Below are 22,831 nucleotides of genomic sequence, written 5' to 3' on the forward strand. Positions count from 1 at the left end.
CAAAGATTTAATGCTCACCTATAAGCATAGTGATCAATTTGAAATTGTTGGGTATTCAGATTCGGATTTTATGGGATGTATTGATAGTACGAAATCTACTTTTGGATATGTTTTCATGCTCGCTGGTGGAGCTGTATCATGGAAAAGTGCAAAACAAACTATAACTGCTTCTTCCACAATGGAAGCAGAATTTATAGCTTGTCATGAAGCTACTTCTCAAGCCATTTGGTTGTGGAATTTATTGAAGGTCTTCAAATCATGGATTCTATATCCTGGCCTATTATGGTATATTGTGATAATTCTGCAACTGTATATTTCTCGAAAAATAACAAGTGCTCTAGCAAATCTAAGCACATTGAATTAAAATTTCATGTTGTTCAAGAAAGAATTCAGCAGCAAAAGGTGTCCATGGAGCATATAAAAACTTATTTGATGCTTGCAGACCCATTAACGAAAGCATTGGCGCCAAAGAAATTTTGGGAACGTATCAGTTCCATGGGTCTTGCTATTTTATGAATATTATGTATTATTCTGGACACATAATTGCTTATATATTATTTCCTGTTTTGTGCACATTTTTGTATTTTTGAAAGAAATTAGTCAGGAAATAATATATGGACCATTAATTAACACTCTTATTTTTGCTGTTCATTTCTTCATCAATTAGTTTATCTACATCTGGTTATTGAAGTTGTGATATATGGAATGGAATATGTTTGTCAATTGACATATAAGCGCCATAATTCATTTTGATAACAATATAGGGTAAATATTTTGTTGTGGCCACTTGTTTTGTTTATTGATTTTGAACTATCAAATATATGTGGTCATTTGTCCAAGTGGGAGAATGTTGGAAATATTAGTGTGGCCTACATGACCACATGATATTGTTTCAATATTCAATTGTTATCTCACTAACTTATGAGATCAATAACCACATGAATAGATTTATGTTGATAGTCTTAGAATCCTAAAGATAGACTAATTGGAGGAAGTAAGGAGTCTCATATTCATTGTATATAGATGTATTAAATATATGGTACTTTATCTAATAATTACAGTGATTATTAAGCTGTATATTATCATAATATTTAACAAATAAATTATCATATATCTGAAGATATTAGAGTCGATCGCAATTCTATGATGGGAGGGATTATGATTCTATAAATACTCTAGGGCTCCTGGTCTCTCTCACCACTCTGACATACGTTATTTTTACCCATCACTAAAGTAACATAATAAAGAGTTAGGTGAGGAAAGGTTAGGCAACAAAGGTTTATAGTTTACAGCCTTGGTGATTGAAAGGGTTGTGAAATTCTTTTCCAAAATGTCTTCAATATCTCAAGGTATGTTAATTTAGAATTTATTTCTTAATTTTAATTTGCAAATCATACTAAAAATCCTGCTCCTTATGTCTAACATGGCAAACCCAATAATCGTATCAGCTCTCAGTTTTGAATAATGGCTGCGATTTTCCAATTTTTTCAGAATCATGATCAGCAAAAAATCATCCAAAATGCTTGATAAAAAAAATCTCATAGGGGCATTGAGAATAATAACTAGTATAAAACTAAAGGCAGCACACAGAAGTTGAGGAATTTTACTTGTCTTATTTTGTTGCTTCAGACAATCGAACGAGACAATAAACAAATTTGTGCAACCTGGTTGCACTAGGATTTCTAGCAAGTTGATCCGCCATACAAGTAAAAACTTGGAAGTATTGCAAAAAACTGGTCAGCATGGGGACAACAATAATGGAGCCCCTCCTCTTGCCTCAGGAGCTTTTTAACTACAAGGGTTGCAAGCTGAGCAAGTGTAGATAACACATCCAGAAATTTGCAAGATTAAGATCAACAAAAAAAATAATAAAATAGGATAATCTTCGTGCATTATATGATATAGCACATGGTTCATACTACTAAATATAAAGCCAAAGGAGGGGTTTGATGTTGGAACTTTTCCTCGCTCTAGTAAACTCCCAATTATAGCATCACAACAAAGTGCGAAGAGGTACAGAAATATCCCCGTCTCCCGGCCCCGGGGGGGTGCTGTGGAGTTTAATACCTGTGCACATAGGGTACAAGATAATAAAAAAAGGGGTTATTATCACTTTAAAAAATGGATTTGTTGGTTATTTGAAGTATAAACAAAGATATCAAGACTATATTGAGAGTTGAAAAAGGAGCTTAATTCCTTCATTCATCAACACCATATTTATAGTGTTTACAAAGAAACAAACTAAAACAATTTTAGCTAACAATTCTCTAGAAAATCTCAACAAAAACTATTTGATAACATGATCTTCTACCTAGAAAATCTTAGCTAAAATATTTGTTATCAAACCAATATGATTTTGGTTAACAAATATCCTAACAATAAGACTTATTCTTCTACCAACTAAATTATTCTGATATCAAACTCAATCTGATAAAATCTGTAGGAAAAGTTGGCATATCTCAACACTCCTCCTTGTCACTTTTACTGCAGATCCCTAACTGTCTTCTTAGGCATTCAAACCTTGTTTTGGACAAGGCCTTCGTAAAAATATCTGCAATCTGATAATTAGTCTTGCAATGAACTAGAACAATTTCTTCATTCTTTTGAACTTCTCGAAGAAAATAATATTTAATTTTGAAGTGCTTAGTCTTCCCATGAAACACTGGATTGTTGGAAATAGCTATAGCAGCTTTATGATCAACAAAAATTTGAGTAGCTTCTTGTTGAACTTTATTTAGATCAGCTAACAATTTCCTAAGCCATAAGGCTTGATTAACAGCAGCCGTAGCAGCAACATATTCTGCCTCAGCGGTAGATTGAGCTACCACATCTTGCTTTTTAGAATTTCATGAAAAACATCCAGAACCCAGGTTGAACAAGTATCCAGAAGTGCTCCTCATATCATCATATGAACCAGCCCAGTCACTATCTGAATAGCCATGTAACTCTATTTTTTCTGATTTTTTGAAACAAACTCCAAAGTTAGCAGTGCCTTTTGACATACCTGAGTACTCTTTTTGCAGCTTTGAAGTGCAACTCACTTGCACAATGCATAAATCTAGACAGTAAATTCACAGCATACATAATATCAGACCTTGTTGCTGTAAGATACATCAAACAACCTATAAGACTTCTGTACAGGCCTTCATCAACTTTGGCAGTTCCATCATCTTTACTAAGCTTCTCGTTCTCCATCAATGGAGTACTAATTGATTTGCAACTTTCCATATTAAACTTTTTCAACACATCTCTTGCATATTTGTGCTGACTTATGAAAATTTCTTGTTGAGATTGAATAACCTCCATGCCAAGAAAATAGGACATTTCTCCCAAGTCTATCATTTCAAAGACTTGTTTCATCTGCTCCTTAAACTGATTTACCAAGATTGGCTTACTTCCTGTGACAAGCAAATCATCAACGTATAGTGAAATAACAATTATATCATCATTAATAATTTTTACATAAAGAGTTGATTCACTCAAACTCTTCTTAAATCCAATCTTCAGAAGATGATCATCAATCCTGCTGTACCAGGTTCTTGGTGCCTATTTTAGGCCATATAGCGCCTTATGAAGTAGGTACACCTTGTCTTCTTGACCTTTCACTACGAATCCTTGAGGTTGCTCCACAAAGATCTCCTCCTCCAAGTAGCCATTTAGAAATGCTGACTTGACGTCAAATTGATAAACTCTCCAGTCTTTTTGAGCTGCAAGTGCTAGGATCAACCTGATGGTGTCAAGTCTTACTACTGGTGCAAATGTATCCGAGAAGTCCACTCCAAATTGTTGAGCATATCTCTTGACGACCAACCTTGCCTTGTGCTTGTTGATGGAACCATCAGCATTTAATTTGGTTCTAAAAACCCACTTTACACCAATGGGTTTCTTGTGAATTGGTCTGTCCACAAGCGCTCAAGTCTGGTTCTTTTCAATCATTCTCAACTCCTCCTTCATTGCCTCGATCCACTTCAAGTCTTTGGCAGCTTCTTCATAATCTGCAGGTTCAAGAATTGCAACATTACATTTGTTATAAATGTCAAAGAGTAAATTGGTACCTCTAACTGGAATATGATCTATTGACTCATCAATATTCTCCTCCTGCAATTCTTTAGATTCTGATCCCTTGAAATGTTCAACTTTGGAATTGTTCCAGTCCCATGTTGCGTATTCATCAAAATGGAATCCCAACTTCTGCCTTTTGATAAACTTTATAACCTTTGGTACTGCTACAATAGCCAATTAGAATCCCAACTTCTGCCTTTCCGTCAAGCTTGCCTCTCTTTACATCAGGAATATATGTGTAGCAAATGGAGCCGAACACCTTCAAGTTTTGTACTGAAAGTTTATATCCAAACCAAGTTTCAAATGAGGTTCTACCGTTCAATAATTTTGTAGACAACCTGTTTAAAAGATACACTGCAGTGTTGACAGTTTCTGCCCAAAACTTCTTTGGCAATTTTTTCTCAAACAACAAATACCTGGCCATCTCCATGATTGTCTTGTTCTTTCTTTCACTTACTCCATTTTGTTGTGGAGTATAAGTGACAGTTAATTGATGTTCAATTCCTGTATCTTCACAAAACTTGTTAAACTTATTAGAAGTATATTCTGTTCCATTATCTGATCGAATCACTTTAATCATCTTGCCACTTTGATTTTCAATCCAATTTTTAAACTTCAAAAAAATAGTAGCAACCTCTGATTTTTGTTTCATGAAATAGACCCAACAATATCTACTGAAGTCATCAATGAAAACTATGAAATACTTGCTGCCATTTAATGAAGAAGTTCTCATTGGACCACATACATCTGTGTGAACAAGTTGAAGTCTTTTTGAAACTCTCCAAGATTTGTTGTGAGGAAATGACAATCTGCTTTGTTTTCCCAACTGACAAACTTCACAAACTCCACCTTTATCTTCTATAAAAGGCAAGTCCTGCACAAAATTATTCTTATGCGTGTAGTTAAGTGCAAAATAGTGATAGTGGCCCAATCGTTTATGCCATAATTCAGATTGATCCATTAAACTTGGGTATGCACTTGAATGCTTTCAACCAATTTAGAGAAAAACTTTTTCCATTCATTTTTACTAAAATAAGTTCACCTCCATTTTGATCATAAATGACGCAGCTCCTATTTTTTAAGACAACAGAATAATTTTCCTCAAGCAACTGTCCAACACTCAACAGGTTTTGATTAATTTCAGGTACATATAAAACATCATAAATTATTTTAGTACTTGAACCATAATCAATAACCACATTACCTTTGCCTTTCACCCCAATACAATCTCCATTTCCAATTTTAACTTTGGAAATATATGATTTATCCAATTCCTTGAATATGGACTCATCATATGCCATGTGATGAGTACAGCCACTATCAATTAGCCAAGCTTCAATGGAGGTCTTGCTTGCAAAGCAAGTGGCCACAAATAATTGCTCCTCCTCTTGTTGGTCAGCTATTTGAGCATGTTGGTCTCTTCCATTATTTTTACATACCTTTTTGATGTGTCCTTTCTGATTGCATGACCTACATTGGACGTTAGGTCTCCACCAGCAATATTGTTGCAGATGTGAAGTCCTTTTGCAATGTGGACATTGAGGAAATTTTCCTCTTCTTCCTTTATCTCTGCTAGACTTACCTTCCTTCTTGCTCTTCTTGTTCCACTGCTGTTTCTTTCCTTTGCTACCTTGTTGATTTTGAATTTTGTCTTTCACCTGAAAAGCACCTTCTACTACTTCCTCCTTTCGGATAGCTCTTCTCTGCTCTTGTGTTTGTAATGTATTGATTAGTTCTGGCAAAGTGATTTGAGACAAATCCCTTGAATTTTCAAGGGAGGAAATCTTGACCTCAAACCTTTCAGGTAAGCTCACTAAGACTTTCTCTATAACTCTACTATCTGGTAATTGTTCTCCAATCAATCTGATTTTATTCACAACATCTAAGAGTTTGTCAGAGTACTCTTTGATGTTTTCTGTGTCTTTCATCCTAAGGAGCTCAAACTCTCTCCTAAGATTCAAAACCTGCATTTGTCTTGTTCTGTCATTGCCTTGAAAAGCCATTTTGAGAGTATCCCAAGCTTTCTTTACAGTTTCACAAGTCATAATTTTTGTGTATACTACATCAGAAACTGCTGAATGAATGCACGTCATGCCTTTTGATCTCCTTTTGACTGCATCTCTATGGGTTCTCATTTCTGCAATAGTTGGATCTTCCGACAATTCGGGAACAGGATCTGTCTCTACCACATCCCAAAGATCATTAGCATTCAAATAGGACTTCATTTTGACAGCCCAGATTTGATAGTTTTCACCAGTGAAATTTGGAGGATTAGACAAGAAGTTGTTTTCTGGCATTTTGATTTGAGACAAATCCCTTGAATCTTCAAGGGAGGAAATCTTGGCCTCAAACCTTTCAGGTAAGCTCACCAAGAGTTTCTCTATAACTCTACTATCTGGTAATTGCTTTCCAATCAATCTGATTTTATTCACAACATCTAAGAGTTTGTCAGAGTACTCTTTGATGTTTTCTGTGTCTTTCATCCTAAGAAGCTCAAACCCTTGACGATTTGAATGGATTTGCTCCCATTCCCGCGGATGTTATTATTATTATTTTTTACTTACATTTTTACCTCACAACAAAGGTTGAAATGCTTTACTACTGATACATTAGAAACCTTATACTTCTAAATGATATCGAGACAATTGAAGGTATATTAGGACTACAAATTGCAAAGGCAAAATTTCAGAGAACTTAATGGAAAATTGTGAAAGGAAAATGGATGATTAAGAAACCAATTAACAACCTGTTGCGGATCAGGGCCGCTGTGTCGACAAGTGGAAATGTTTCAAGAACAGCCTGTTGCAGAGTTCATGGTTCAAGGTGGGTGGAATGTGCAGAGATTATAGCAGGTTTTGCCTGTGCACTGTGTGCAGTGGGTCTTGGCTGCTGCTCCACCATCTTCAGATCAAGAGGACAAAATGATTTGGTCTTCGAGTGGCTCGGGTGAGTTTTCTACAGCGTCAGCCTATCAGGTGGTGCAGCAAGGTGAAAATAGCTCCAGACTCTTCTCTTTTCTCTGGCATTGGGTCCTACCTTTGAAAGTTTCCTTTTTTATGGTGCGATTGATGAGGGGCAGGCTACCAATTATGGGTGAATTGCACAAATTTGGTATAGGAGGCCCGTCTCGGTGTTTTTGTTGTCCGAACCCTTCTCAAGAAACTATTGACCATACTTTTTGTATGGGTCTGCTAGACAGGTCTGGAGTTTCTTTGAACTGTCGATTGGCGAGTTTGGTGAAGCTTTTATAATAAGGCATAAGGTAGTTAGCTGGTGGCTAAAACCTGTAAGAGGCCCCTATATTAGGTTATTATTTTGACTTCTGCCTTCTCTGATTTGTTGGAACTTATGGATAGCGAGAAATAAGTATGTGTTTGAAGGGAAGCTGTTTACTGTGAAGCAAGTTTGTGATCGAGTTTTTCTTGAGCTTCGAGAAAGATTTGATGCTTAATTCCGGGAAATTAGTATTCCTTGTTCATCGTGGCCTAGTTTCTTTGATGCAGTGGCTGGGTTGAGAAGTGTGATGAATGTGGTGTAGGTTAGGTGGAAATGTCCGAAGCAAGCACGCGTTAAGTTAAACTTAGATGGATGCTCAAGAGGCAACCTGGGGAGGAGTGGAGGGGGAGGTTTGCTCAGGGATAGTGATGGGAGGGTCCTGTTTGCATTCTCCTGTTACTTCGGGGAGATGACTAGTTTACAAGCGGAATTCAAAGCGCTACTCCACGGGGTGCGGTTGGGAATAGCTCGAGGGCTGTCCAATTTTCATTTGGAGTCTGACTTTTTGGTCCTTATCCGGATTATTCAGGGGAGTGCTAAGTGTCCGTGGGTGGTGCAGCGGGAGTTACAAGAATTGGTGCAGTACAGTTACCTCTACATCAAGATGTCACATTGTTTTCGAGAAGCAAATAAACCTGCTGATAGACTTGCTAAGCTCGGGGTTGATGCTGGGGAGTCAGTAGTTTATGATTCCATCCTTGACCTTCCCTACATGGTTAGAGGAGATATTACTTTAGATAGGTGGGGTTGTCCTAGTTTCCGTAAGGGTAGATATAGAGGGTAACTTTGTTTAATCGGTCTCGCAGGCTAGGGTGGTGTTTCCCTCTATGTACTTTGGTTCTCTCTTACTATTAATAAAACAAACAAAAACTTAACTTAAAAAAAAATAAACAACATTACGAGATACAGAAAATGAGAGACTAGATGCTTTAATTTTAAAACTGAAATAAATAAGAGACAACTTAAACTACTCCATCAAAAATGCCTTTTTTCCCAGTAAAATTGTTAGAAGTTTCCAATCATATCTAGCTGGTTACAAATACTAATGATGGAGATAAGAAATAGCTCTTGACCACTAGACTCCATTTGATTTTCCCCCACTATTTTTATTGAGACTAGAGCATTAAAATCAGAGTTTTCCTCCTGGATTTTGTTGTGTTCTTTATTTCTATGTTATGAGGTTATTCATGAATATTTAGGTAATTTCCATAAAAGTGAGAATGTGTTTATGCCATGAAAACTCAAATAAAATTACCATGCATACCAAAAGTTTTCAAAAAATCTTAGATTCAACTAAGATATCTGAATTGAGTTCAAGGAGAATTTAAAGAAGCGCAAATAAACTAACAAAACATATATTGCTAATGACAAAAACAAAATGATCATTTTGACATGGTGTTTTTCAACATTTGAATACAAATTGTTTATTTTTGGACTTACTACTAATTTTCATTATGACAAATAACACCAAAGAAAAGGAAAAAAAACACCAAATTGGTAGAAAAAGATTAAAAGCAACATTCTTTTTTTTTGGATGAGTAACAATTTTATCTTGTGCATAAAATTAATGTACTTAAAATATTCACCTCTTGGGATGACATCCAGTACCCTTATCCAGCTAAGGCACAATGGAAATACTTCGGTTTCAAGCAGAAACTGAACAGCACTTTGGGCTTGCTCTGGATGTAAGTATTAGTTTAGAATCAGTAATATAAAAATGAAATATTTAAATTACAGCATACATCGAAGTATAGTATAAAAAAATAAAGAGTGGTCACTAATTTAATCAATGGAATAAGGCAAAAATTGTGGATATTTTCTAACACTACTACACAAATCTTGGTCAGTGACAAAATGCAGTAAAAACTTAAATTTTCTTCAGTCTAAATTCATACCTCATAGTGTATGATTCTTGATCAATAAATTTTAAGGAGGGCTCAAGAAGATGGCTGCAAATGTTAGACTTATGGCTAAAGGCAAGATTGGACGGTCTCTGTGTGCAAAAGATGTGCCGAAGAAGATTTTGGGGCCTACTCGATTTATTAATTATTCAAAACCAAAATAGATGGAAAATCTTGACAATTTTCTAAGTCCCCAAAAAATTTCAAGGCAAGATTTTATTAGGCATCGGTATTTTAATTTTTTGAGAATTACTAAAAGTAGAAATATGCAAATGAAAGAAATATCATCCAAGGATTATGAAATCTAAAAGCACATTAAAAACTTCATCGTCACAAGGGCACCGAGGACATCAAGCTACCAAGTCTTAATTGAGCAAAAGCTTTATCATCAGCTTTTGTTTGTGTTGCCATATTAAATCAAGGCTCAAAATTAAAAATATTCATATTATTATTTAGTAGTGTTTTAGTCAAGTTAAGGTTTTAATAATTCTATTGGAATCAAGTTATAGTACTTTATTGTTTAAAAATTAGTATTTTATTAGGAAATTTCTTATGGTTGTAAAACTTGTTTATCAAGTCATCTAGTCTATAAATAGGGAGTCATATCATTGTGTTTAGTTGAAAAGAGTGAATAATTGAGAGTCTTGTTCTTATTATATGATTAATAGATCATTGTTGCTATTATTCCTCTTCTCCCACACATATTTTATGTGTGTAAATTATCTTCCCCAGATACATTGATTTTATGAAATATGTCTCCCATACATTTTTGTTAGAATTTTTGGATTCTACATGTGGTATCAGAGCTCTAGGTTCAAGAAATTGATCTTGGGTGGCTGTAGAGATTGAAAAATTGACCTACTTATGAGGGTTAATTGTAGATATTTTTTGCTGTCATAGTTAGAGCATAAAAATTGCTGCGAAAAAATTAATTGATTGAATTAGACCACAAGTTTGGTATGGAATGTCTAATTTGTGAGGATTGGATCATAAGATTGGTCCAGAAGAATTGTCAAATTGATTGTGGTTGTGAAGACAGCGATCGGAGAAAAATCCTGTTAGTTGGAATTGTGATTATAAAAATCACAAGGTGAATTGTCAATAAGTTGACATCAAATTGAGTGATGAAAATAGTCTATCCAGAAACGTGGATTATTTTTTGCAAGTGAAAAAGAAGTTATCACCGAGATAAATTTGCCCAGGTGCGTGGAATATTGCAACAGCAAAAATCAAGAGAGATTATTGATTGTGATAGTGGAGAACCAGATCCAAATGAGAGTTTGATTTAAGGGAGGCAATATTGGCATATTAAATCAAGACTCAAAATTAGAAATATTCATATTATTATTTAGTAGTGTTTTAGTCAAGTTAGAGTTTTAATAATTCTATTGGAGTCAAGTTATAATAGTTTTATTGTTTAAGAATTAGTATCTTATTAGAAAATTTCTTATGGTTGAAAGACTTGTTTATCAAGTTATCTAGTCTATAAATAGAGAGTCATATTATGTGTTTAGTTGAGAAGAGTGAATGATGAGAGTCTTGTTCTTATTATTTGATTAATAGATTATTATTGCTATTATTCCTTTTCTCCCACACATATTTGTATGTGTGTTAATTGTCTTCCCCATGAACATAGATTTTATGAAATATATCTCCCATATATTTTTGTTAGAATTTTTGGATTCTACATCATTTGATAGGGAGTACCACTTCGAGAAAATTTACCAAAGAGCCTAATATATAAGTTAAAAACCCAACTCTGACCAAAAAATTTAAACCATTAGGTTTCGAGCCCTTAATTACATATTAACTGTTCTTTCTTTATCTATCGGACTAATATAGGATATAATCCTTTACTCGTGAATCTAACAAATCTCTCCCTTCATAAGTAATTCCTTACATTAAACCCAAATTCACAATCCCTTTTTCGAGTCCACTTTAATACTCAATACAAGCTCATTTTATCACATAACGTCACATCTTCTCCTAAATATGGACCCACTCTTTTTCAACATTCAAACTGCATTTTGGGCCCCTGCCAACCTTTGACTCCTTGGTCTAACACCAACCAGACTCTCTTGCCAAACTCATGGCGCACCTGGTTCAACACTAGCCAAACTCCTTGGCACTTTGGCATTTTGGTCCACCATCAAGAAGAAAATTTTCACCGGTCCAATTCCTAGAAAAATCTATTTGTCTATGAGTAGTTTAATCTCATAATCTGAAACTCGGATACTAATTTGATGGGGAGAAACATCTCGAGAGAATCCATCAAAGAACCCAATATGTAAGTTAAGAACCCAACTCTGACTCAAAAACTTAAACCATTAGATCTCGAGCCCTTATTTACATATTAACTACACTTTCTATATCTCTCGGATTAATGTGAGATATAATCCTTTACTTATGAACCTAACACCTTGGAGAAAGGGGTATAGATGAATATAATATCCTAGCTACAACAATGAAATTTGGTATTAACTAAAAGAATAATTGTAAGTATTAGAAAATCTTATGACATGTCTAAAAGGGGTTCTAAGAATTGTTAGAGCTTTTTAAACTGAGTGAAAGAAATGATCTTATAATAGGGAGATAAAAGTAAGAATTTATGTCAAACAAGTAAATGTACTTATAGTAAAACAAGCAAAATTATATCATTGAAAAAGAAAAAATATTTTTTGGAGTTCTCATTATTGAAATAATGCCAATGACTTGGATCTGAGGGCTCCCTTTTGGTTGACATGGACGGCCAAATTGTTACATGAACAATTCAAAGAAATAATCAAAGGTCTTTCATGAATAGCCCTAAACAAGATTCAAAGAACCTTAAGCGACAGTGAGAAAACTAAAAGGCCTATTTATAGGCTCAAGAGACCCTACCACAAGGACCTATTTATAAGCTTAACTACTAGAGAATTAAAAGGAATACCTTGTTAGCCAAGACAATCAATCAAACTTTGTCTTCCTAATCATGACAATCAATCATGCCAACCAATTATTCTAATTATATCAATCATTCATTCTAATAAAATCATATCAAAATAAAATAAAATTGGAATTTTGCCCGTGCCTTAGCATACTCTTTTTTAATTTATTGTAAATTTATACAAATATAAATAATTTAAATACAAAAATTAACAACAATCCAATATGTTCATTTACTAACTTTAAAAAATTAATGTATTCTAAATGTTCAATTATTTACTAACTTTAAAAATTTTGTTTACATACTTTCACGATAATATGATAATATACATCAAATAGTGTACCCCATATCAAAAACTTGGTAGATATTCTTTTTTTTTTTTATTTTGCAAATGTTCTTTTAGACAATTTAAATTTTTATAATAACCATAAACCTAGAACTATATATTCATATTTAATTAAGTAGAAAAAATCTAGCAATTCATTTTTCTTCATTAATAAATATTCAGTTTTCAACAATACTGGTAAATCTGTCAGTATAATTGTGAAGCCCCCATTTCTCCCTAAGGCGAACCAAAAGACCCGCGGGACGCCTGTCCACCTCTCGCCAGGACTCAAACAATTTACGTTCAAACTTATAACGATACTAAACATCACATCCAGATAATATAAATACAATTAGTACGGAAGCGTTCAAACTTAACAATATTTAATAATTACCAAATCCATAAAACGGCTTTCCAAATACATCCCAAAATATACAATAGCCAAAATGTCTAGTCAATAGAATTGGAACCCTATTACAAAAGTCCACAAAAGTACTAAAAATGGAAATTTCCTCCGAGTTTTATTCCAAACGCAATCCTGTTAAGGAAAACAAATCTACAGGGTGAGCAAAACGCTCATGAGGCCAAAAACACACATACAAGCACATTACTCAAGTAACAATCCCAAATGGACAAACTGAGCAATAATATATTCAATGATTAACAATTTATGAGAAAAGTAATCATAAACAATTCAAGGATACTGGAGCTCTCAGGAGTTATGTTCCACTTGCACGATCAATAACCTCCACGAGTTGACACTCCGTCAATCGGGTAGGTTTAGTCCGTAGAACTCTACTTAACTTGTCCCCTTTCACCTTACATACCCCTGTTTCGGACCCGCCTGTCATTTGTTTAAGGCAATACTACTCAAGTATGCCAAGCAAGATCTCTCACTAGATCAAGTTTTTCAATTTTTTTCATGATTTACCAAGGAACCCGACCAAACCCATGCCGGCTCGAGTCCAAGATTCGCCAATGAGATGTGGGAGTCCCCCAATTATGTTCGAGTGTCGAGGAAATTCACTCTAACGATGTATGCAACCATAACATACTATTTCAAGTCAAGCAAGCAAGTAACATGTGCAAGCAATTGAGACATTCAAGTATTTCAAGTACGAGTCATTTATTTCAAGCGAGAACGGGTGCGATAAAGTACACCCCCGTTTCAAATTTAAAAATCTCAAGTACCAATAACAAGTAAATATGTATCCGGTTCACGGTAGTTCAAGTAACACACACTTGACACTCACCAAGTAAAACGACAAGAAAAGGGTACTCGAAATTTAAGTGTCCACCGTGGGATTCTCTTGAAGTTCCTTTTGGGTGCCTGAGCAATTAACATTAGACTATTACTAACAATCCCCAAACAATGAGGAGAGTTGCACACTAACACGATCTAGAAAGTACCTCGAAAATCGAGTTTAAGTTCCTTTGAAAATCGAGATTGGGTTTCTTTCTTTTTTTTTATATCGAAACTCGAACGAGTTATAAGACTCGAGTAAAAAAAAATGGATTTACTATCCTTAAAATCATTGGATGGGAATGAGTACGTGTGAATAATTCTCGAAACAAACAACCGAAGTCGAAAGTGGACTGACCACAACACAATCCGGCCGGATTCTTGGCCGGATTGGAGGCAGTAGCCATCCTCAATTTTTTTTCAAATTCCAACAGCAATCCGGCCGACTATCCGGCTAGAAACTGGCCGGATTCAAGGCCCGATTCCAGCAAAATGCTTCCCGCGCAGATTTCATTTCAAATGTTCAGAATTTTTTATTTTTGGTACAATTTTTGAAAAATCATAACTCACTCTTCGATTGTCAAAAATTGATAAATTTGATACCGTTGGAAACGTCTTTTAATGTACTAAAAATTCTTAGAAAGAACCATTCCACAAATCTAAGCGAAAGGTATTCCAATTTGAGCTTGAAGATGATAACTTGCGTTATCAAGGTAGGTTCAAATTGGTTTTTGGCCAACTTTAGAAATTCGGCAAAATTCACTCCATTTGAACTAGCCTCTAAAATTTGGATCTCTATTAGAGTCACATGCCAAGTTTATAATGGAACAAGTGAAATGAATATTGAAGTTTTGGGCACCAAGATATGGTGACCCAAAATTACCAAAATTTCCTTGTTAAAGAAGGGTTTTCCAAATAGGATTCTTGAATTTTGGGAGTTTAGTTGAACATCGAAACAGTTTCGAAATAACACCAAATGTCGTATCATTATACTACCATATAAGGGCTATCCGTCTACCAAATTTCACGGATAGATATACACGGGAGGTTGGTGAACTAAATCACCAAGATTTCAAAATTTCCAAGGCAAGTTGCCTTGTGAATTCCGTTTTGCCTTTTTTAGGACGTTTGGCCTAAAGGCTACCTCGAACATGGTCCATTTACATAGAAATATCTAAGAGGTGTTCAAGACAACATTTGGCGTGAGTAACACCAAAAATTTTCGAGTCTAAGGATTTAGTTCAAAAGGAGAAATCCTCTCTTTGAGTCAGTTTCAAACTTTAGCCACAACTCACTCAATTCAACTTAAAATTGAGCGTGGTTGGTGGCGTTGGAAAATAATTTCATCAAGCTATAATTTTTTAGAAGAAACCATTTTCAAAATCCATTCACAACTAACTCATTTTTGAGCATCAAATCACAGTTCATAATCTGCCTTCCAGTTATGAGGGAAACAGGACAGTGATTTCCAGACGAATGGTGTGGCTCACTCAAGTGGAACCAGAATGTGAATTTTATACCAATGAAAAACTGGGAATGTCTAGTTTCCAGTGCAACAAACGGCACTCGATTTTGACATCGAAATAAAGAGTTATGGCCGAAACAAGATGATTGCCTGGGCCAATACGGGAAAATTTTCCAGATTTCTAAACTTTGGAAATCACTTCATTTGACCAACCAAATCATTTTATTTTTCCATAAAACTTTTTACACAATCAGTATAACATATAAACAACATATACAAGCCATTAGAACCTCAAAATTTGGCATTAAAGTGCTCAAACAAGACAGGTGCAAAATGGTCACTTTTGGTCATTGCACCATCTTTGAGTTTCTAACAATGACCCAACATTATACCACTAATTTAAGCACTAAACCGACATAATTATCATCATCAACCACCAAATCAGTCCATCAACTAAAGTGGGAGTTCATAGAGCCCAGACAACCATTTTTCCATCATAAACAAACCACCCACATGCATACAAGAGTTTAAAGGTGTACTAGAACTTCCATAAATCAAAACTAGAAGGTTTGATCATTACTTACTTTGGTTGATGAGCTAAGGAAAAATTTCAGTCCTCTCTTGGTCCAAGAAAACCATGGAAAGCTCCCTTCTTTTGTAGCTAGATAAACTCTCCAAGTGTTAAGCTAAGTATGGTTTAATTTTGGTGGCATTTGGTGGTTGTTTTGTTGAAAAAATGAGGATGAAAAATAAAGAGTTTGGGCGTTGTTTTTGCAGCTTGATGGCCGGCTGTTCTTGTGAGGAAGAGAGAGAGAGTTGATAAAAAATGTAGCTTCCTTGAGAAGCTTCAATGTGTGGCCCAAGTTGGTGCAAAAGTCAACTCTCCTCTGCGCGTATACGCGCGCGTTTTGTACTCGATTCCTTTCGACTTTATTTCACTAATGCACTAAACCTCCAATACACTTATATTCGTATGAATATTATTCACTCCTAATTGTCTCAAAATAATGGTCTAAAGTCCCTCAATTAATCGCGCGTGTGAAAACGCGTATTTCCAATTCAGGCACGATAGAGTGAAACTTTCGAGAGATTCTTATAACGATCGTACCACTAACTATCACTTGAGTATTTAAACCTAAAATTACCTATTTTAGGACCATAGTACATGTCTCCAATTTTTCGAACTTATTGTACTCCTAATTGGCTAAAGTTTTCAGGCACGTTTTCACTATTTACATTAATCGAGCTTCCAAAAATTAATTTTTGAAACGAAACACTTTAAAAATATAATAAAATCATAATTCCATGTATTTAAATCTAATAAAGTCAGAAAATAATAATCGGAGCAAACATTCGGATAAATAATTAAATGAACAAAAATAGGGGCAGAAAAATAATAATTTTTAGGAGTCCTCACATTCTCTCCCCCTTAAGAAAAATTTCGTTCTCGAAATTTACCTTGATTGGTGAACAGGCTTGGATACTTTTCTCGAATTGCTTTCTCGACCTCCCAAGTTGTTTCCTTCAACCCATGGTTCTTCCAGAAGACTTTTACTAATGGTATCTGTTTATTCCTCAATTCCTTCACCTTTCTATCCAGAAACTTAACCGGTTTCTCCTCATAGGTTAAGGTCTCATCAATCTCAATACTCTCTGGTTGTAAGACATGTGAAGGGTCTGGATGGTACTTCTTAAACGTAGACACATGGAATACATTATGGATTTGAGATAAACTCGGCGGCAATTCCAATTTGTATGCTACATTCCCCACACGCTGAATAACCTTATAAGGTCCTACAAACCTTGGTTGTAACTTTTTTCCCTTTCTAGACAGCAAACTTGCTTTCAACGGTGTGATCTTAAGAAACACTAGATCTCCAACCGCAAATTCTAAATTATTTCTCCGATTATCGGCATAGCTCTTTGACGGCTCTGGGCAGTCTGGATTCTCTGGCGTACCAACTTTACCTTCTCATTAGTTTCCTCAATCCATGACACTGTGGTCGGATCTAAAATCTTCCGTTCACCTACTTCCTCCCAACAAATCGGAGATCTACACTTTCGACCATAAAGCGCTTCATACGGAGCCATTTGAATAGAAGAATGGAAATTATTGTTATAGGCAAATTCCACTAAAATCAAAAACATACTCCAACTCTCCCCAAAATCCAGAACACAAGTTCTCAACATATCTTCAAGGGTCTGAATTGTCCTTTCAGACTGTCCATCGGTTTGGGGATGATAAGTAGTACTAAAGTTTAATTTAGTCCCTAAAGTTTCTTGCATCTTTTGTCAGAATCTCGAAATAAATCTTGGATCTCTATCAGACACGATGCTGACAGGGATTCTATGTAACCTAATGATCTTATCCAAATATAATTTAGCCAACTTTTCCAATGGGTACTTCATATTAATCGGTAGAAAATGAGCCGATTTGGTAAATCTATCAACTATCACTCAAATCGCATCATGGTCTCTCTGTGTTCTTGATAATCCCGATACCAAATTCATGGTGATATTTTTCCATTTTCACTCAAGTATTTTTAAAGGTTGCAAAAATTCCGATGGTTTCTGATGTTCGGTTTTAATCTGTTGACAAATTAAGCATGTTTGGACAAATTGAGCAATCTCTTTCTTCATGTTCTCCCACCAATATAGACTCTTTAAGTCTTGGTACATTTTATTCCTTTCTGGATGAACCGTAAACTTTGATCGGTATGTCTCTTCTAAAATTTTCTTTTTAAGCCCTTTATCCTTTGGTACAACTACCCGATTCTGAAATCTCAATACACCATTCGATCCCAAATTAAAGTCCGACTTGTCTCCCTATTTAACCTTTTCCAACCACTTCTGCACTTCAGTGTCCTTTCCTTGAGATTTCTTAATACGTTCCATCAAAGTGGAATTCAATACAATATTTCCCAAAATTACTTTCCTTGGTTCCAGTCGAGAATTCCAATAACTAACTTCTTCCAATAATTGAAATTCCTTAATCATCAATCCAGCCATCTGTACTTGACGACTCAAAGCATCAGCCACTACATTAACTTTCCCTGGATGGTACTTAATCGTATAGTCATAGTTTTCTAGAAATTCCATCCATCTACGTTGTCTCAAATTTAGTTCCTTCTGTAAAAATAAGTACTCAAAACTTTTGTGATCAATAAAAACTTCAAATGTTATTCCATACAAGTAATGTCTCCATTTCTTTAAAGCAAATATCACCGCTGCCAATTCCAAGCTATGGATCGGGTAATTCTGCTCATGCGGTTTCAATTTTCTAGAGGCATATGCTATCACCTTGTCATTCTGCATCAAAACACACCCCAAACCTTCCTTAGATGCATCTGTGTAAACCACAAATCTATCATTCCCATTGGATAGAGCTAATACTGGGGTTTTGGTTAAGTGTCTTTTCAATTTCTGGAAACTCTTTTTGCACTTAGAACTCCAAATAAACTTCCTAATTTTCTTAGTTAATTCGGTCATTGGTCCAGCAATTCTAGAAAAATTCTTGATAAATCTCCGATAATACTCTGCTAATCCAATAAAACTCTGAATCTCGGTAGGGTTTTTCGATCGTTTTCATTTCGAAACAGTTTCAACTTTAGTTGGATCCACTTTAATCCCATCTTTAGAAATTATATATCCCAAAAAAATCACTTCTTTTAACCAGAACTCACACTTGCTAAACTTAACATATAATTGATGTTCTCTCAAAGTTTGCAAAACAATTCTCAAATGCTTCTCATGGTCCTTCACATTTTTAGAATACACCAATATGTCATCAATAAAGACCATCACAAATTGATTTAGATAAGGTTTAAAGACCCTATGCATTAAATCCATGAAAGCAGCAGGTGCATTAGTTAACCCAAATAGCATCACGGTAAATTCAAAATACCCATATTTCGAGTTAAAAATAGTTTTGGGTATGTCCTTCTCCAAAATTCTCAACTGATAATAACCCTATCTCAAATCCAACTTCGAGAACACTACAATCCCTTGTAATTGGTCAAATAATTCATCAATGTAGAGCAATGGGTACTTATTCTTAATAGTAACCTCATTCAAGCCTCTATAGTCTATACATAGCCTCAAACTCTCGTCCTTTTTCTTAAGGAACAAAACTGGGGCTCCCTACGGAGAATCACTCTCTTTTATAAAATCCCTTTCCAGCAAGTCTTGCAGTTGCAATTTCAACTCCTTCAATTCCGCTGGAGCCATCCGATATGGCGTCTTAAAAATATGTGTCACTCCCGGAGTTACATCAATCGTAAAAGCTATTTCCCGTTATGGAGGTAGAGATTCTAATTCTTCGGGAAAAACATCTGGGAAGTCTTTCACTACAGGCATGTCCTCCAAATTCACCTTATCACTAGGGGTGTTAATAAGAAAAGCCAAATATTCTTGAACTCCTTTAATTAATAATTTTCTAACCCGAATTTCCGAAATAAGTGCAGATGAAGTCAATTTACCCCTTACATCCAGTTTCAGGGTTGCCTCCCATGGAATATACAATTCTATAATTTTTGTCCTACAATTCAACTGGGCATTATAACGGGTTAGTCAATCCATTTCTAAAATCAGATCATATTCCTTAATTGCTAAACCTACCAGGTCGGCTAATAGTTTTCGTTCCCCGACATAGACTTCACAAACTCTATATACCAGGTTAGCAATTAAACTTTGATCTCCAGTAGGTGTTTTAACTTTCAAATCATACGGTAACTTAATTGGTTTCAAGTCTATGCCACTCATAAAATTAGGGTTTACAAAAGAATGTGTTGCACCCGAATCAATTAAAACCGTAGCTAAACGATGAAAGATTGAAATTATATCTTCAACCACTTCAGTCGCCTCAGGAACCTGCTGATAGTCCAGGGCATAAACTCTAGCCGGCACTTTTGATCGACTTTCTCTAGCACTGGTCTGCTTAGAGGTTGACTTTTCTGGTCTCTGAGTGTTACTTCCCATTTTTTATGCCTTCGGACAATTCGCGACTTGATGTTCGGCACTACCACAAAACAAGCACTTCCCCGACTTTCTCCAATAGTCATTCAAGGAGTGATTGGGTTTCCCACAGTATCCACAATTAACCTGAGAAGTCACTGCCGAACCAGTAGAAAGCGCTCCCCTAACTTGAGTTGGGCTACCACGACCTCTTCTAGACATAGCTCCCTTAGAAACTTCAGCAATCCTTGTTCCTCCAGCTCTTCTTCCCATTTTTGGAAGGTTGTGCACTCTTACCAGCCTGCCTGGATGCAGAATCAGAAAAATATTTCTTTCTATTGTGAAAGTCTCTCACTTGCAATCTTGCACTCTCAACCATTTGTGTCTTCTCTAAATCTTTAGTAAATGTAAAAATTTGGACTGCGGCCAAACCCTCCTGAATTTTCACATTGAGCCCTTGTACAAATCGCTTTATTCTCTTCCGTTCATTAGTTACCAATTCAGGGGTGTATTTTGAAAGTTTAGTAAATTTTTTCTCATACTCCGCTACACTAAGGGTCCCCTGTTTCAATTTGATAAATTCATCCTCCCTCTTTTCTTGGATTAAGGGCGGAAGAAATTTTTCATTAAACTCCCTCATAAAATTTTTCCAAATCTAAGGGGTTTGAATATTCTCCCATTTTCCTTTCACCATGTCCCACCAAGCACTAGCTACTCCCTCAAATTGGAAGGTTGCAAAATTCACTCGCCTATCCTCAGTGTAGTTTAAAACAGCGAATATGTTGGTCATCCTTTCTAACCAATTCTCCGCTACCTCAGGATCAGGTTCGCCAAGGAACTTAGGCGAGTTAAATTTCAAGAACCTCTCTATGACTCTATCCTCACCCCTATCCTGTTCCCCAATTTGGTTAAGCGGTCCAGGACCTTGTCTATCAACTAAAAATTCTAGGATATCAGTCATCCTGTTAATGGCAGTAGTTACTTGATTACCCTCAACATTTTCGTGGCCTTAGGTAGGTCCAGTTGCCGATCCCTGATTATTTCCCTGAGGTTGAGCCTGTCTAGTCCCTCGCCCACGGTTTCGACTTCTTCCTAGCCCTTTCATAACTTAGACGTGTCTAGTGCAAGAAATAAGTCAATTTTGCGGTGCAAAGTAGAAAGCAGGAACAAATCAAGAAAATATTAGAAATAACAATAATTTACATTCATTAGCATATCAAGTTCATACAATTAGCAAGTCATGGGGTAGTCATAAAAATATAGCACACAGGTGCCACAAGAGTATTTTTAGTCACAAAAGACTAAAGTAAAAACAAGTGCTTCAAAAATAAGTCACACAATCATGCAAAATACAATGGTCTCAGCACTTAGCATCACCCCTACTAAACCTAGTGGTACTAGTCAAAAGGGTCAAAAGAGAGGTCAATCTGCCTAAACCTAGTCCGTAGTAGAACTATCAGGAGGAACCTCCTCCTCCTCAGAGTTCTGAGTTACACCCATCGCCTCATCCACTAGCTTAGTGGCATCAGTTAGGATCTCGAAAGCCCTATCACGAACCTCCTCCCTCAACCTAGTAAGCTGAACTCTAGTGCTCTGAAACTCCTCATTAACAATAGCAGATGTAGCTACCTCGCCCTCTATCACCTCTTCGAGTTCGGCGATCCTCTCGCCCTAAGCGCTAACCATCTGTCTAAACTTGTCCACCTCTGCCTGAAGATCCCTGTTAAGATCCATTAGCTGACGACGCTCGTCGTTCAGAGCAAGCACGAGGTGGTTCGGGTAGGCAAAGGTAACCCTACACGAACATCGGGAATATCTGTCAGATGGGGACTAGCATACTCGAACTCCCCCACCTAGCGCTCAGTAGTAGATAGGTCTAAGAGACACTACATGACCATTCGCATGAACATTCCCGTTAGCTACCGGAACTCCATTTTCGTTTTCTATCCTTGCAAAATAATAGTATCTTTCGGGTTAGAAATTAAATCACTATCTAGTTCGAACGTCGTTTATGTATGCCTAATCCAATCACTAGTATGCTCCAAATACCCCTTAAGGTGTAACTTAACTATCCGGTCTCAAGTCTTAAGGGTAGAGTATCTAATATGTCTCCCATATAGATCCCTAACCTAGCGCTAATCTAGCGTTCTGATACCAACTGTGACGCCCTTATTTCTCTCTAAGGCGAACCAAACGGTATCCGCGGTACGCCTGCCCAACTCTCGCCAGAACTCAAGCAATTTACGTTCAACCTTATAATGGCACTAGACATCACATCCAGATAATATAAATACAATTAGTGCGGAAGCATTCAAATTTAACAATATTTAATAATTACCAAATCCATATAACGGGTTTCCAAATACATCCCAAAATATACAATAGCCAAAATGTCTAGTCAATAGAATTTGAACCCTATTACAAAAGTACTAAAAATGGAAATTTCCTTCGAGTGTCATTCCAAACCCAATTCTGTTAAGGAAAACAAATCTACAGGGTGAGCAAAATACTTGTGAGGCCAAGAACACACATGCAAGCACATTATTCAAGTAACAATCCCAAATTGACAAGTTGAGCAATAATATATCCAATGATTAACAATTTATGAAAAAAGTAATCATAAACAATTTAAGGATACTGGAGCTCTCAAGAGTTATGTTCCACTTGCGCGATCAATAAC

General features: G+C 35.9%; 1 protein-coding gene across 1 annotated transcript; it reads right to left on the reverse strand.

Moving 5' to 3' along the window:
• Positions 1-2,982: 2,982 nt before the first annotated feature.
• LOC140007310 (uncharacterized) lies at positions 2,983-6,545 on the reverse strand. The gene is made up of 5 exons (XM_072050038.1): positions 5,267-6,545; positions 4,479-4,566; positions 3,958-4,195; positions 3,586-3,822; positions 2,983-3,501 (listed from the first exon to the last, which is right to left on the reverse strand). Exons 1-5 carry the CDS (start codon positions 6,543-6,545, stop codon positions 2,983-2,985), a joined length of 2,361 nt encoding a protein of 786 aa, XP_071906139.1.
• Between the last annotated feature and the right edge of the window lie 16,286 nt (positions 6,546-22,831).

The sequence above is a fragment of the Coffea arabica genome, chromosome 5c (genome assembly GCF_036785885.1).
Source record: "Coffea arabica cultivar ET-39 chromosome 5c, Coffea Arabica ET-39 HiFi, whole genome shotgun sequence".
NCBI lineage: Eukaryota > Viridiplantae > Streptophyta > Magnoliopsida > Gentianales > Rubiaceae > Coffea > Coffea arabica.